This window comes from Alosa sapidissima, chromosome 19 (assembly GCF_018492685.1).
Source record: "Alosa sapidissima isolate fAloSap1 chromosome 19, fAloSap1.pri, whole genome shotgun sequence".
Taxonomy (NCBI): Eukaryota; Metazoa; Chordata; class Actinopteri; order Clupeiformes; family Clupeidae; genus Alosa; species Alosa sapidissima.
This window is the reverse complement of record NC_055975.1, coordinates 6773926-6791574: the sequence shown is the minus strand read 5'-3', so window position 1 is coordinate 6791574 and position 17649 is coordinate 6773926. Positions and strand designations below refer to the sequence as shown.

The 17649-nt window shown below is 45.7% G+C and overlaps 1 protein-coding gene across 2 annotated transcripts in view; it reads left to right on the top strand.

The window, feature by feature from the left end:
- The first annotated feature begins 6124 nt into the window (after positions 1–6124).
- Positions 6125–17649, top strand: part of dph6 (diphthamine biosynthesis 6) — a 57846-nt gene continuing 46321 nt past the window's right edge. For both annotated transcript variants that reach the window (XM_042072984.1, XM_042072985.1), the window contains exons 1-3: positions 6125–6290; positions 6644–6738; positions 6880–7064. In XM_042072984.1, the coding sequence (XP_041928918.1) occupies positions 6268–6290; positions 6644–6738; positions 6880–7064 (303 nt within the window). In that variant the 5' untranslated portion in view covers positions 6125–6267. The remainder of the gene's footprint in view (positions 6291–6643; positions 6739–6879; positions 7065–17649) is intronic.

The window sequence follows — 17649 nt, the reverse complement described above, 5'->3', positions numbered from 1 at the left end:
CACCAAGTTAAATATTTTAGGTGCTATTACACACGGGTCTGCGGATGGGCCCGTCAGGGGCCCAGCTCCCTTCAAAGCCCTCGACGGTGGTGACTCAGACGGATAATAACTCTGATTGGAGGAATTAATGTTTCCCATGTGGTCGCCGTGGCTTTCCAGCTCACTGTAAGTGTGCGTGCGTGCACACACACATACACACACACACACCTTCGCTCCCTCAGCCGGACTGGGACACGAGCAAAGTGTTCCATCACCACAACTGTCCTCGCAGATCAACAGCTCTCCCTCTCTTACAGTCATTTTCACCCAACACACACACACACACACACACACACACACACACACACTCCCGAAGGCTCACTCCTAATGTGCTGTGTGGGTCTGGATATTTATAGAGTCACTGTTGACACTGGATGGCATGTGGAGGAATAGCCAGTAATCAAAACCACAAGACAAATGGCAGCGCCACCTCCTCGGCCCTCCAAGGAGGAAGCCTGGCCAACTGAGGGCAGGTGACGTCTTACTGCTGTCTCCAAAAGAGTGTGTGTGTGTGTGTGTGTGTGTGTGTATGGTATGTGTGTCTGTGTGTGTGTGTGTGTGTGTGTGGGGGGGGGGGGGGGATGGGGGGGCATCACATTAGGATGGAGCTGCTCTTTATTGGATGTGTCAGAGGGGCACCACACAGGAGAGGTATTGAGTGTCCACTGACAGCCATTTTGGGCCCTTTTCATCAGCACACAGTGTTTATTTTGGGTGTGGGATGAAGTGGGGCTGAGAGATCTGCTATGCCATTCCCTCCTCATTCCATTCGCTCTCATTTGGATGGGCTTTTCTTTTCTTCTTTTCTCTTTTTTTCCTTTCCTCTTCCCTTCCTCCCATCCCCTTTTTTCCCTGAGGAGGGGGAGGAGGAGGGCGGGTGAGAGGAGAGGAGTGGATTAAGCCCTTTTTAGAGCGGCAACAATTTTTCAATCAGGCGCACATGCAGGCGCTCGGGAGTGGTGAGGTAAGCGCAGTGCAGTGCGGCGCAGCCCGGCGCTGATTGAAGTTGGAGTGCACTGGAGCCCCAGCAGGAGATGGAGAAGGGGATGGGTGGTGGTGGTGGTGGTGGTGGTGGAAGGCAAAAGCAGGTTCAAGAGCTGGGGTGGTGTGGGGAGGGGGCACGGAGCTGGGGTGGGGAGGGGGGGGGGGGGTAGTAGGAAGGGTTACTGGCATCAACTCCAGCATCCACGTGTTGACCCAACACAAAACAGGTGGTGGCCTTGATTAGGGGAGACCGATTACATCATAACAAGCAAGGGCTTTGTAACCACACACACTCACACACACACACACACATATAAACACATTTGGAGAGCCAGAGCCCACTCTGACTCCAGACAAGCTGACTTGGCACAGGGCACAGGGGGAGGGCTCAAAGAAAAGCAACGCAGGCCCGTGAGAGGGGCGCAGGCTTTTTTGTGTTTGCCGAGTGTCACACCTCATCACGGGGGAAACCCAGAACAGGCCCAGGAAGAGCTTTGATGCTCAGGGAGGGTGTACAGGGATCGCCTCGGTGCCTACCCTCCAACGTCACATCCAATCTGTGGATGGCGTGCCATTTCCTGGATTAAGATTGTGTTTGTCGGGCGAGAGGGAAACTGTCCGCAGATTGTATATCAGAGAGCAGACATCCCAATTATGGCCTACACCATCACTTCATGGCCAAGGCTGAGGCAGTAGATGAAAAATACTCCTGGACCATCATTAACAATAAAAAAAATACAAATACTCCTGTTGAGAAAGGAGAGGCACTCTCCATAAAAACAGTAGAAATAGCCCTCTGCAAAAATGAATTTGACTTAAATGGGAAAAACACTTCAGAACATTTGAAAGAGAAAAACAGATACTGTCCAGAATTGAACTAATTTCCTTTGCTGCTGGAATTTAAAGAGCACTAATCAATCTTCACACATTTGAAGCATTTTGCACAAGGGGGAAAAAAAACTCGTAAAATACCTGCAGAGTATTTGTATCCGTTATGAGTGATTGGAGAAATATTTGGACATGAAATCAGGAAAGCTTTGGAGTCTGGATTTCCAGACTCCCTTTCTGATAATTAAGATAAGGCCATGGATTAAAACTGGTCTGTGCGATCCTGTGAAATGTTAGAGCGTCTGGGTTTCTAATTGTCTTTGGCACCGGGGTCAGGTGCAAGCAGGGCTGCACTGGGTGCAGTTTTCTCAGGCTGCTTTATAATGAAGGGGGAATCATGTACTCTAATGGACCACATCCCTTTGGCTGTGACTTCACAGGAGGCTGGAAAAAATGAGCACTGATCTTGTTGAATTGTTGGAAGGAAAGCACTTTTGAATCAAGGAAATTTCACCAGTTTGGAAAATCGCATTATATTGTGATGTATGGGAGGCTACATAAGTCATTTGTAACTGTGACTTGATAGAACACTACTGAGAAATCACTGTTAGCATTAGGTTGAATGTTTGCAAGAAGTTAAGGGTGACTTATTTTTTGGTACTCACATAAAACTCTAAGACAACTAGGACCAAATAAAGCAAATCTTTACCAGAGAGAAGTTGTTCATTTTCATGAAAATAACAAAAACGCATTTGCCTTCATCAAATCAGTCCTTCTATTGTTTTTCTCTCCCATAAACAATCAGCGAAAGAGAGCCGAAGACTCTCGGAAAAAGGTCCCAACACTCGCTGCCATTATTTGCTGACTGGAGACATTTACAGGATCATTCTGTGATCAAACACAATTTGAATCAAATAGTGCTGCTCAGGGCACATCTCCTAACATTTCCAATCAAGACCCTGTTGGCTTCAGACATTAATGGGAATGCTAATCCATTTAGAAGCCTCGTGATAGTTAATTGTCTGTAAAAATGGGCACGGTTCCCCATGTAGGTTTGTTTACTAACTGCTTTGGATGTGGTTTGGCCCCAATGAGGCATCATTAGTGTGATGCTATCGCTAATGAGGCTCTGATGGAGGGAATCATATTATGGATCTGAATCAAGAATTTGGGGGACCTATTTTCTTATGGACCTCTGCAAATCAGCCCTCTAGTACTAAATGTGCATTTTAAGTCTAAGTTGTGTATATAGTTTTCTCCTTTCATGAAAGTGTGAGTATTTGTGTGTTTGTTTTTGTGTATTTGTGTGTTTGTGTGTGTGTGTGTGTATATGTATGTGTGCGTGCCTGCATGCGTGTGTGTGTGTGTGTGTGTGTGTGTGTGTGTAAGCATCTCTGTGTTAAACAGTGTGCCCTCAACACTCACGTGCCATTCCTGAAGCACAATTACCCAAGTCTTCTCTTCAGCTTCATTTCCAGTAATTTGAAGTAAATGTTCAATCAGCGGCAGAAGCGCCCAGGCTCCCCTCACGGCCGCTTTCATCAGTCATTAGGGCCGGACTGGAAGCCTGCGTTTTGCGTGCATGGGCTGTTGAATAGAATGTAGAGCCGAATCCATCACTGTCTGAGGCAGACTCTGTGCTGGGGAGGCCTGGTGAGCCTGAAGACACAGAGAGAGAAAGAATGTGTTAGAGAGAGAGAATGCAAGAGAAAGAGAAAGAGAGCGAGAGAAACAGAGCGACCTCAGAGAATGAGCAGAGGTCTGAGCACAGCCAGGTGTCACCGCCGGACAAAGCTGCCGATTATAAACCACTCCAAACGGCTACAAACAGAGAGGCGGCTCTGCACTTTGTTTTGTGGGCACATGAAAAATTGCAGCCCAAATTGAATTCTATGCCAAGTCAGAACACAGAGTGTGGGCCTGCTTTGAGCTCAAGCAGGTTTCCCTGCTAAGGGAAGGCTACAAATACAAGGTAATGGGAAGGGAAATGATTGTTAAAAGCAAATGCCCTTTCAAGAACCACTGTACTATTTGTTCAGGAAAATGGAGACATCCCTTTGAAAGATGAGGTCATATGAATTGTGCACATGCCAACAGAGAACATTGTTTTTAACACCAAATATGTTGCTTTTAAAATTCCCTTTAAGTAAATCAGGATTTCTGCAGCTGTCATTTCTCCATCACTAAAGTATTAATCATTACTCAGCCATTAGTTACACAAAACTAAAAAAAAAATCATCAGTGTCTAATAAATGCAAACATAAACATCTCCAATGCATCTCTGGAAAGCACACCAATGTCACACTGCACAATTCATGAAATCCATACACCTTTAAAAACAGAACATAAACACAACAGCAGAGAGTGTGATTTTCTTACGTCTCTCTGTTCAACCTTGACTGGCTTGTCCCGGCACTCAATACATCAGCCGGTGATTTCAGGCCTTGCTTTCTCATTGCGCCCCAAAGTTTTTGTGTCCTTGTGCAACAAAAATTAGTTTGTGTATCTGTGTAAATCAACTGTCGTATGTACATGCTCTTTTAAGGAAAAGGCCAAGGGTGTCATTCCATTTCCCCTTGCCTAGCCTCCATATTTATGCTCCTCATACTCACTTCATTGCCTGTGCCTCAGTGGCACTATCCATCAACACTTTTTATCCTCCACATGGCTAGAAAAAGGACATAAAGCTCTCTTTTAAACCAGCCAACTACAGCCACAAATAAACATGAACAACAAAGCTCTTTATTAATCTCTGAGGAAATGAAATATTTAATGAGCCAGTAAAGTTAAGTGTGGTCATTTACATCAGTCATGGCCATGTCTGACAACATGTGAATATCAGTAGTCGGTTTGATATAATGTCACTGACCAAAAGACATATTGGAACTTGTTATGGTGGGGAGCACTGAGGGTGAGGCACAATAGAGTAGATTGTGATTTTCACACCATGAAACCATCACACAACTTTCCAAAAAACTGCTGATATTGAAAATCAACAGTTGATACTCTGTATGAATAGAAATAGCTTTATAGAAAAATTACACCAACTTGAGTGAACAGTTGAACGATATTCCCCTCTGGTTATCCCAAGTGGATAGACACTGATCAACTGACTGCCACCATCTTGCATACTGCATGCTAGTAAAGCCACTGCTAGGTCACTTTCTCCAGGTCTCTTTTTAGATAGGCTACCTACAGTTTATCAATATACTTCTACGGCACTGGCAGATCTAAAAAATCAAAAAAAAAGAGGGAGAGAAAAGAAAACTGGGGAGGGGAACATTTGGAAAAGCAGAAGGCTGAGGAGATGTCTCTTTCAATTTTGTACATTCAGACAAAATCAGTTGCCTATGGCCTGCTTAGGGGCAGAAGGTGAGGGAAGTACACAAAGGCAATGCAATTATTCTGCTCTGGCACAACAACTGAGAGAGCAAAAGGAGCATCAAAGGCTTTCCTCTAAGCCACGGCACTGCCTCAGAGGGGGAAAACACAACCTGTGTGAATAGCACAATATGGGCTTTTGTTGTTCTGCTTGGGCTAGATATATTGTTGGCTGAGCGCATTTAGCCCTGGTGCAACCACTACTGCTTGTAAAAGTCATCTGAATAGTTTGGTTGAAATACGCCAAGTTTGTTCAATATAGTCCTTTCAAGTACAGCATTACCCTTTCCATTCTCATTTGGGTTTTAACCTGCCCCCCCATAAAAAACTAACTAAATAAATAAAATGTCAGAAGCTTTGCTGACAAGATAATCAATTCCTTTGCTATTATTTAAATAGCTCTGCTCAAAGCTTATTTCCACATCGGTTTCTCAAGGGCAAGACTGGGGTGCCTAACAAACATAAAACTGCAACAGCAGCAAACACTTGCGTTTTTCTGGCGTTTTTGCTGCTAATAACAAATGTCTATCACGAATTTTCAAAAACTAAAAGACTTTCAATGAGATATTCAGACTGCTACCAGAAATATGCATAGCGGCTAGGACTACATGATTACAAACCTGGCTTCAGGAATGTCTTGGGCTCTCTGTGGCTAACCTTTCCCATTTTCTTTATGTTCTGAAAGTCTCAGTCCTGAAAGCAGGTAATGTCATATGCGTGAGCGTGTAATGACATTGTTTAAATCAGTAAGATGTAGTGTTGTACTGAACTTTGCATGACTCCGAACAGTGCTCTTGCATTTAGAAGCGTTCATTGAGGTGCTATTTTAAGACAGGCAGTAAATAAGGCAGCCGCCTGTAGAGGGCTTTCAACCCCGGAAGTTACCGCTGCACGTTGTTCTGTGGGGAGTGTTTACAATTCAGTCTGACAACCGGCGTGTACTGCCGTTTTCGCCGGATTATTTAGGGAGGGCTCTTTTTTAAAACGTTCCCCGAGTACTGTACTTGTCTCAAATGAAAATCTTCATTACAGAAAATGAAGGTTGTTGCGCTAATAAGGTAATAGCCGCTGTCCTCTATCTTGCAGTGTGAAGTTTTTACTGTTGACAGTAGCCTACTGATACCCCATGATGATTCCTACCTATGAATAAATTGACACATTGTCGACGCATGTTATCATGTCAGTTATGTTAGTAACCACTAATTCCCCAGCAAATGTAATCGGTTAGTTGTCTTGTCATTATAAAATCCTGAGGACGTTCTTAGGATGTAACCTAGTCTGGAGTTGCATGTACTCTTTCTATTCTCATTCTTTTGTCCTATTCCCACACTTAGAAAATAATGAAATAGAACACGCCACTGTGTTTAAATGTGTTATCTTTGTACCATTCATTCTCCCTGTTTCCATGCAGTGGTGGGAAGGACAGCTGCTACAATATGATGCAGTGTGTTGCTGCAGGACATACAATAGTGGCTCTTGCCAACCTGCGACCAGTTAAAAACACAGGTGAGCAACCTCTGCATTCATTACAAAACACACTGTCAGAACTGGAGTGACACTAGCTTACTATCATAGTGGAGTAGATGACAGGTGTAAGTAATAGCAAATTTGTGAACAAAAACATGATGGGATTTTTTTTCTCACCAGATGAGTTGGACAGTTACATGTACCAGACTGTAGGTCATGAGGCCATTGACCTCTATGCTGAGGCCATGGATCTTCCTCTGTATAGACGCACCATCGAGGGATCAAGTCTAGACACCGGGAGGGAGTATAGTCAACGAGAAGGCGATGAGGTGGAGGATCTCTACCACCTACTGAAGCTGGTCAAGGTGAAAACCAATGGCAACATGAGACAGCAGTTTGAGTTAGTGCAGGTTGCACATTATGCTTCCACTGGTGAAATGAGTCACAGAAACTTGCAAGAAAATCTGTATCACCCATTAATTGTTCAATTTGTGACTGCCAGCTATTTAACCATTTGGTGAAATGTAGGGTTGTTAACAGTGAGTGAAGGTGATAGTACAGTATAACCATAGTTATGATAGTGTAAGAATAAGTTCACATGTTTAAATACTTGTTATATTTTGTCTGTGAAGCTGAAAATGAGGGTAGAGTTTCTAGGTGAAAATGGTGTTTGTACGGAGCACTACTCACTACTCAGAGGAGGTGTGGGAATGGTGTCATCACCCCACCCTCTGCTATCTGTGTGACAGTGTTCCTGAACGCATGTGCGTCAGCCGGAGGAGAGAGTGATGTGATGGCTGGCAGGCAGGCCTGCGTTCTCTCACAGGCCACCTCTTCACCCTTTAGCACACTACTCTAACAGGGCTTGCGGCTGGCCGATTCACAGTCACTTTAAGTAGCTGGAGGACACAATTCTAGCATTAGCTAGCTTCAGCCAGACTGAGGTAGGATTCCACCCACTGCCTTTACCATGCAGTGTAGACACAAAGCAATTGCAGACATAGATGTCCCACTGTGTGGAAGTTTGTGAACACAATTGAACCATGTTGACATTTGAGTCACTCACTCACTGTTTAGTGACTTTCTCAGACCGTGCATTTAGATACATCATATCACTCACACAGCTTTAAGTTTGTTCCAGAAACTCCATGAGCCAGTATTCCTTAAGGAGAAATAACTATTTTCTTGTTAGTGTGGTAAACCAGTTGTGTTTTATACTCTTCTGCTGTACATTTTTGACCTATCATATTTTTTTGGTTTATATTTTATTGATGTGTGTGTCTCCCTGCTGGTCTAAAACCGTGGTTGCATGAGGTGGTACATTGTTTGACTCCTTGGCAAATGTCAGAGCAAAAGGAATTTGTAAATACTTAAGTTGCATCATCAGATTCATATTTTATATCCAGTCGATGTGTAAATATTAATTCTGGAGCCTAATAATTGATGGTTATCTGGTGGTCATCTGTGGTGGCTATCTGACAGCTTTTATTGTTCTTTGTGTCGGTTTCATGTGTGTTTGTTTGTTTGTGTTTAATACTCCCTGGCACCATTCACCTGACTTGAAGGAGGAAGTAGCGTAGTGTGTAGATACACCTGGCGTCAATACCAAGATCTCCTGACAGCCTACCGTCACTGTACCATAGGTTTGATGCAGCGTAGCACCTCTTCCCCCGTACTTTCCCCCCCATATTTCTTCTATGCGAACTGCATCAAATTTTAAGGGGCTGTTACTTTTTAGAGGAGGACTGGTGTGTGAGTTCTTTTTTTTTTGCTGAAGGGCTGAGCATCGAGGGGGGACTGTGATGGCCTGACACGATGTAAACAGGAAGGGGAGAGAGTGGTCTCCCCACAGGTCCATGCCGAGACATGTTCATTCAGCGCGGGGGTCCTCCAGGTGCCCTGTCCGACGCAACACAGCTAGAGCTTTCAGGGAGGGCCCGAGAACCTGCCTGAGGCGTTCTGACTCTCTCTCCCCTGCCTCCCTCTCTGTGTCTTTTTCACAGCGTCCTCTGTTTTCTCCTCTCCTCTCTTTTTTCTCTTCTCATCCCTCCCTTGTGCCACTGTTGCTTTTACACACGTCCTACACATCACACACACACACACACACACACACACACACACACACACACACCTCTTCAGACCCTGGTTGGCCTGGGTGAGGTCATGTGATGAAGTTTCCCTAATTTCCCACATCCAGTACAGGATTCAAATGACCCCCCCCCCCCCAAACCTGGAACGTGCCGTGTGGTGGGGGCCCCAGGGGGCACAGGATAGAAAACAAGCCCCCCCCCCCCTGACATGGGGAGCCCTTACATTGTTTACAGGATTTGTGAAGAGTTGTGGACTTACAGCAGCGTGTGATAAACAGTCATATCCTCCCTGTGTCACTAACACGGACATATTTCCTGTATGACTATTTAGGGGTGCCCTTCCCCCTGCACCTCTCTGCGGTTTATTGCCGCCCGGCGATGAGTGGTCAGTGGCTTTCTGGCCTGACTGGTGACTGGGCCGGTGTCAACCACTTCTTTGTAGTTTCTGACATTTCTCCCTAGGAAAAGGATATTGCCAGATATATTTACGGTCCTCGCCGATAGAGATATTATATGGAGGAGTTGAGGTTAAAGTGGGAATTTGCCAATGTTTTATCAAAAAGTTTGCCATTTCTGTTTTTCCGTTTCATAGAAGTAGGGCCTTTAGTTTATTTAAAGTCCTCTGATTTATTCACTCAAGGCCAATTCTGAGTTTTATTTGTGGTGGATGGAAGATGAAGAGAAAAAAAAAACTTGAATGATAATTAGCTATTAAATCAGCCTCACAGGAAAGAGCAGTTTTAGCATCAAAAATGTGTTCTGTTTTGGAAGTGTGATATTTTGAAAGATCCATCCTAGCGGTTTGAATGAATTAGATGTTATTAAAATCTATTTGGCAAATGACACATGAACATAGATGAAAGAATTCTTGAGGTGCTGCATTGAATCAGACTCGTTTCCCCCCTCTCTCTCCCTCTCTCTCTTCTATTCAGCTACCTTCTATGCCTCCTCACTATCCTTGAAACTCACAGTCAGTGAGGCAACAGTGCCACCTACGGCTTTTTTGAAAACATCGTTTTTAAATGCAATTTCAACTCTTCTCTCTTTCCCTCAGTGAGCACAGTGAACCATTTAAAAATCAAAAGAAGGAATCATTTTATTTCACTGTTTTGTCAACCCCCCTAAAAATTCCCCCATGCAGTGGTTACAATAGCAATGCGACAATACGGCCATTGCATTTGTCCCCTCCACTGAATGGCGACATGGTCGTCTCCCCAGCTTTGAAGTGTGTAATCTGAGAGAGACATGCCATAACATACCCTCGGCCAGCCAGTAGATGAGGCTGATCTTTGAACCAGGGGTCCTTTTCACAGTGGGAGAAATAAGTTTTTTGGTTGACGGTAGAGGAGAGGGGAGGGGAGGGGGGGGGGGGGGGGGGTCTTTCATTTCTCCACGTCGACGCTGATTGCAGGGGATGTGGCCAGAGATTGATGTGTCCTTTTCTTAAAGCGCATGCCTCATAAATCAAGACCCCGGATTGAATGTCGGCTTTATCTTGCGATGCAAGAGATTTCAGCATTCCGGTGGAAAAAAGAGAGAAGAATCAAAGAAAAGAAAGAGGTGAAAGGAAAACATCTGTCCACAGGTTGCCTTAAAATAAAATAAAAATACGGCACAATGCTTCTTTTGGCTTCAAGAGCTCAGTGTTTAGGATGACTCTGAGCAAATGAAATATCAACATTGTCAGGGAGAATTAGGTAGCGTCTGTTTTATTTTCATATCCGTACGCGCCGAGGCCCTGCTGCCTGTGTCCCTGCGGCTGTATCAATACTGTACCGTTACAACAGAGGCACGCTGCCCGTGATCAAGATCAACTGTGTCAGTCACCCCAGGGCTGAAGCACCAGCCCCCCTTCCCCCTCCAGGCTCCTCCAAAGGGTTATATTAGTCATCTAAGACCAGGCCAGGCCCCCTGTTCATGCCCACCGCGCCACGGGGAGAGGAAGAAGGATGTACATGAGGGGGTGGGTTGGGGACTGTTCAGAGATACAGTATACTGTATGTGCGTGTGTGCACGTGTGTGTCTGTGTCTGAGTATGGTGCACACATGTCTGAAGATGTATGCGTGTTTATGCATATCTGTCAGTAGAAGTGTGTGTGTGTGTGTGTGTGTGTGTTTCTCTCTTTGTGAAAACTGTATGGACAGGCACAGACTCGGCTCTCAGAAGGTTAGGTCAGAAGCCCGCCGTTACACGAAAACAAGTTAGCGCGGCCCTCCATCCTTCCTGCTCTGTCCGCCTGTACTGAAGAACGGGGGGACTCTGCTGCCTTTCCCACATCCTCCCTGACAACCAGTCTCCCTCTTGGAAACCACCCCGACCCACCACAACAAGACCCCTCTCGTACGGTCAGTTACGTCCAAACTGTGTGACCCCTACAGTTTTAGATGTTACACAGCTGTCTCGGTCCACTTTTGTTACATGGATCCTGTCAAAACCAACTTTTTTGCCAGAGTGAGGTCCATTTTCTCACAACAGAATTGGACTAGATGAGCAGTGTTTTGATTGCTAGGATTACATGTTTGTTTTGGCTGCATTGTGCTAAAGGGTTCCGTTTGGTTAATCCCCACTGTATTCAAGGCAGCATAAAGGCAAATCTGATAACATTCTCCAGCCTGTATTACTGTGCTGTAATACAAAAACAATGCATTTGTGATGTTTTACACCTTAGTATTCCATCATAATCCTCTGTGCATAAATTACCATGTGCCATTTGCTCACACACACACAAAAAATGCTGTATAACTTTAGAACTGACTTTTGCTAGAATATAATGGATGATGAGATGTACGCTTCAGATGAAAACCTTGATGCTTCTGTCTAAGTCTCATCAACGCTTTTGTGTTATTGTTCTCCAAGAAAGGGTGAGGTGGGTGTGTGTGTGTGTGTGTGGGGGGGGGGGGGGGGGGTCATTAATAGGTTTCCTGGGGCCAATATGTACTGGGTCTGTTTTTCTTTCTTTCTTTCTTTTCTTTTGTCTTTTAAACTCTTGGAAGATGTCATGGAAATCCACGCGAGTGCTGCAGTGCATGGCCTTTGTAGATCTTTTGCGAACATTTCCTTCCGCCGGTGTGTGTGTGTTACAACACGGAGTCGGCTGAGATAATCCCCGATCTCGCCGTTCTCTCAGGGCTCCCTCGCCATCGGCCCCCGCCCCATTATCGACATCAGCAGACAAGACCGGGGGGCTCCAGAGATTGGGAAAGGTGTGTGTGTGTGTGTGTGTGTGTGTGTGTGTGTGTGTGTGTGTGTGTGTGTGTGTGTGCGTAGGTGTGTGTGTGTGTGTGTGTGTGTGTGTGTGTGTGTGTGTGTGTGTGTGTGCGTGTGTGTGTGCGTGTGTGTGTGCGTGTGTGTGTGTGTGTGTGTGTGTGTGTGTGTGAGGAAAGGAGGAGTTTTCTCTCATCCGGCCGGTCCAAACACTGGCTTGTTTTCTCCCCTGCCCTGCCCTCCCCTCTCTTTCTTCTTGCTGTTTGTATCTGGCTTTATTGCTGCTGAAACTTTTATCAGGCACCTGTGAAGGGAACCGGAGCGCTCGTCTGGGCTGTCCCACTGTGAGGACTCAAACAGGCCACGGGACAGAGAGAGCCGGCCGGCCGCAACGATCGATGGCTCGCAGGTGTCAGCAACACAGCGTTCACTAAAGCATTGTTCAAGGGAGAGAGAGAGAGAGAGAGATGAAGAGAGAGAGAGAAAAATCAAACCCTTCTGATTACCGCCACATTATTGCAGAGGCATAAAAAGGATTCAATATCTTCAGACCTACTTAATACATAAATCATGAACTTGGAGGTCACTCCTAGGAGGTAGCCGATCAATAGGAAGGCTAATATGAGAAAAGTGCACCTGTTTCGGACAGAGAGGCTTTGAGGTGGTGGGAGAGCATGCTAGTCAATAAGCCTGCAGGGTCCACAGCTACTATTAGCCTGTCATTGTGTTTCCTTTTAGTTCAACATAAATGGCTTTAAAGAGTTTTAATATGCCTTTCTCTTTGCTCTGAGAAATTTGCTTCGCCCATTTTCCTCCTTTTCTCTTTAGCTTTGCAGCTTTGTTTTTCACATTTCTGGAAATCAATTCCTTCTTTTTTCGTTAGAGAGCATCACGTTTTTTGTCTCTTGTTTTGCCTTTTGAGGAAGGATAGCATTATGCCCCTGATAGTGGCAGGGCTTGCATTGTTTTCTGCTGGTGTGGAAGTGGCAGGACAGGATCTATTACACACGAGCACATTTCCCTTGAATGCTAACAGCCTCACAAACATGAGATAAAGAAGCTTGCCCAAAGCCTGTGTAATTTGTTTGTATTTTTCTGCCTAATGTACTTTGCTCAATCTTGTTTAGCGATGATGGAATAAGATAGCCTTATCTCGGCTTGCCAAGGGCAGCAACGGCTAATGCTGGGTTGAGCATTGTTCCAGTGAAGGATTTTTTTTTCCACAGAGCCCAGCCACCAAGATGATTTGTAGACATAGCTCGGAGATATTTGCATCAAATCTCTGCGAACGGGGTTTAGCCAATATTTTCTTTTTTGGCATTTTGTCCCCCCAGAGTTGGTGATCTACTCACTTCTTTTACCGATAGCCGTGTAGTTGTGATTGACTCCTTGGGATGAGCATGATAGTGTCTGTGCTTGAAGGGATTCCTTTTATCAGTGCAAGGCACAAAACTACCTGAAGAGAAATGGAAGCCATGCGACACCGTGAGACTTGGATACTTTGCCGGTCGACTTACAACACATTAATGTCTTTGGCCGTGTACGGCATTGTCCCTGAACTGGTGTCAGTAGCAGAGGTGAAGCAAGGACAACAGATTGAAATCACTGCCATAATGATCGTCTATTCACAGATGCGTAAAAAGGTCGTTAGTGTTCCATGATTATCTCAGGGTTTGGGGAGTCTGTGCAAACACCGAACAAGAAAGAGTGGGAGGGAGAGTGAGGTCAACAATGAAAGCACTTTTAAAAATGGAGCCGATCCAACAACAACAGCCCATTTTATGGAGTCCAGCAGAAAGCCTGGAGTGAGTCTTCGCCCGTCTCGAAGTGCTCAGTGTCCCTGCAGCGTGCCTCCCTCTCCGCCAAGAAGTCATTCACCTTTTTTATAGGGGCCTGTCATCAGGGCCGCTCAGGCCTCTTGAGAGTCTGACTGTGTGTTCCAGCCACTCCTGCCTCTGTGCAGCAGGGGGAAGGCTGAAGGACACTGCTACTAGCACTACCGCCGCCACCCCGTACTCGTCCGAGTCCGAGGAAAAAAAAAAAGAAATGAAGACAACTTTTTATGCCTTGTTTTGGAAAAGAGGTGTTTGAGAGGGGAAGTGGGGGTGGAGCTGCAGCTAGGCTCTTGTCCCTCCTGCTGGTATAGTCTTAACCAAAATAAGAACAACACTGTCTGGAGTCTGGACAGCGTGTCGAACCTGTGTGGGTTTTTTGCCGTCTCTTCTAGCGAAATAGGGAGAGAGTTGGGGGCAAGAATGGAGATGTCTGAGGTGTGAAGAAGAAGTGTTGACAGTAAAGTCATGATACTTTTTTTAATGTTTAAATGGTTTAAGTTCTCTTACTCACTCTCTCTCTCTCTCTCTCTCTCTTTCTCTTTCTCTTCCCCTCTCTGTCCCTCTGTCTGTCTGTCTCAGAGTCTGAAAGAGAAAAGGCTTTTTTGGACCATACTTGGAATTGTGTTGTGGCAGAGGGTGAAAGAGAGGCAGATGACTCCATCTGGACTGTCTCAGGGCTCCTTGGCTCCATCGGCCAGTCTCAGCCAAGCGTTGACTCAGTGCACATGGGGGAGCAAAGCCTCATCAAGGCGTCAGTTGATAATGTTCTCCTCCGCGATGGGGGAGTTTGCAGACTGTCAAAGCGAGACAGGTAGTTGACACCGAGTGGCTTTTCTTCAGATGCCGTCACACCGTCTCATGACAAAGCTCGGTTCTGACCTCGGAGTACACACCACTCTTCTCCCCACCCCTGCCATAAATTAAGTCACACTGAAGTAATCTCTTAATGCAGAATTGTCAGCGCGATGGAAATGGATTGGTTCTGTGCGGCTTCCCAGCTAAAATTTCAGCTTTGACTTTTCCGTACATGTTGATATGGAAAACCTTTAAGGAAAAGAAACTCCCCCCCCCTCCTCCCTTTCAAATACTCAGTGAAACCAGTGCTTTGTGCTTGGCTTGGCTCGGCTCAAGACTGCCGTAGCCCGCCTGACGTCTGGCGTTCTGTTTACGTAACCGTATATATTTAAGAGGAAACTCGTGAAACGTTAATCTCCCCCCCCCCTTCCTCCTCCACTTTTTAAACCCTGATGAATTTCTACGTTTTCCAGCTGTGCGGCGTGGCATATTTATGCGCGGGTCTATCTGCGAAAACAGCTCTGTCAGTGTAAATGAATCACAGCGATGCCTGTGTGTGCACTGCGGGCCATAAGAGTCCACACGAATGCACAGGAATGGTTTCATTGCGAAAAAAAAAAGAAAACAGAAAGAAGAAGAAGACAGGGAAAAAAAGGGTCAACACAGCTCGACTGTTCAAAAAGGTGAGGCAGTGAATTGTGCTCCTACTTCTTCTAAATCCAACCCTGAGCCTGAACCCTTCAAAGTGCTGTGTCATCTTGTCTGTAGCCAAAGTGCTGCTTTGTGGTCTTTCATAACTCAATGACGTGCCTCTCACAGTCGACAGTGAGTGTCAGGCCACCTCAGCTCCTCTGAATAGCGCTGTCTTGGCAGAAGCAAAGGCGCTTTTTGAACGTAACATATGAGATATGTTGTCCTCTGAGAGACACTTGTTATCTCCTATTTTCTTTTCTCGCTGTGGAGGAGTGATGTGCGGCGACTCACGGACTGTCCTTTCCACAGAAGAGAGAGGAGAATGAAGGTGTCTCCAATCAGGTCAGCTAGCTGCTCAGCTGAACCACTACACACTATTTATACATTATATGGCAGTCTGACAGTGTAGCACTGTAGCTTTCTGCTCATCAGACTTAAGTCATCTTTCTCTCCCATTGATTCAGAATGTACTCTGTTACCCTGCGAGGATTTGGACGTCATTATGGTTATATTTATTAAAGAGGGACCATTTTAGGATCATTCTGCATGGAATGAAGATCCAGAACTGTTCCCCTTTGGAAAAGTGGGCGTCATCTCCTGGTGTCTGCCTGTCAGCATCGACTAGGTATGGCTGGCGAAGGGTCACCTAGGGAACCAAATGGCATCCGCTAAGCGAGAGAAAAATAATGAAGACGTCGCGAAAACAAATATCGAAGGCGCTCGTTGAGGGCGGAAGGCGCTGGCCTCGTTGCGTCGCGAGGCGTGCCGAGGTGTCTGAATGCCGGCTTGCGACACAAGTGCCCTGGGAGTGTTTGGAGATTTTATTAAACACAAATTGTCGGCGCCCCCGTGCTGCCGCCGCACGTCTCCGCGACAGAGACCCCTGTGTGTGCCCGCCGTACTGGCGGGCCAAAGAACAATCCCATTACAACGGGAGGGGAGAGAGGGAGTTGATATAATGGACGGGCCCATTAAAACCATGTCGTGTCCAGTCACTCACTTATGGATCCCGGAGAGCGTGGGGTGTGTGTAAGTGAGAGAGAGAGAGAGAAGGATTGGGGGGGGCACTATGACAACGAGGACATGCCATGGCGCGTGATGGTCTTGTGTGCCCTTGAGCAAACTGTCATTCAAGGCACTTTAATTAATTTCTCTCCGCCACTTTCCTGCCTAGTCATGCTATGTGCGGGGGGCAAGACCATTAAAGACACACACACACACGCCCACACACTATAGCCCACACACTCTCACATGGAAAACACATACCACGATGAGGGACAGCTTCAAAAAGGCTGCACTTAACACATATAAGCACAAGAATTCAATGTTAAGTCCTCAGGTGTCAAAGATGTCTAACACCTTTGTGTCAGACATGAAAAGATGAGTGCTCGTAATTTGCAGAAAAAGTACTTTCAAACTTAAATAATATCAAAATATCCAACATCTGAAATTTAGATTAAACAATTTCTGCAGTGTCAAGAAATGGTTGAATGTTTAGCGTTTCTAAGAAGGGCATTATATCCATCACAGACTTGATGAGATGTGAGCAAATTTTAATAAAACCCTTAAGTCTTGACATCCTCTTGTCATCTCTAAAATTGTCTTCCCCCCCCCTTTTCCACACCAAACATTTATCAGCTCTTTATCTATTTTCAAGTGCCAATAGTGTGTAGTTTCAGACACAGTAACAAAGTAGAGAGGCGCCTTGAAATTAAAATCAAACAATTGTTTCTTTTTTTTCCCTTTGTCCTCCTTTTTTCCTTTTTCTTTGGCGCCTGTCTCGCCACTTTAATCACCTCGCCAGTTACGGCTTCATCACCCTGAGAAGTACATCCATTTTCACGAACGACATTGGACAAGGGTGGGAGTCGTGGGTGGGGTAGTGGAGGGGCGATCTTTTGATTTAATGAATTTCACAATTAGCCGAAGACGTTAATGACTGTAAGGGGCTAAGTACGCTCACTGACAGCCCTGTAGGTCTGAGAGCGGCCACCGCTTTAGGGCCCTGTGCTTTTTCATTGATGTCTTCTCCGCTTAGTGCCGAAGAAATTAGGCCGGGATGGGAGAGAGAAAGAGAGATGGAGGGAGTCGTCTGCATCTTTTGTTACGAGCACACCCCCCCCCCCCCCCCCCCCACACACACACACACACACACACGCACACACACACATACAGGAGTTCTAGCCTGGAGCTGCTTCAGTTAGGGAGGCGCATGGGGGACAAGACATGATTCACCCATTTAGAGCAAATTTGATAACCTGCGCTTGTTTGCGGTAATTATTCCCTAGAAGAGATTTGTATTGACCGCCTAAGGTATTAGCTGCGTGTTTGG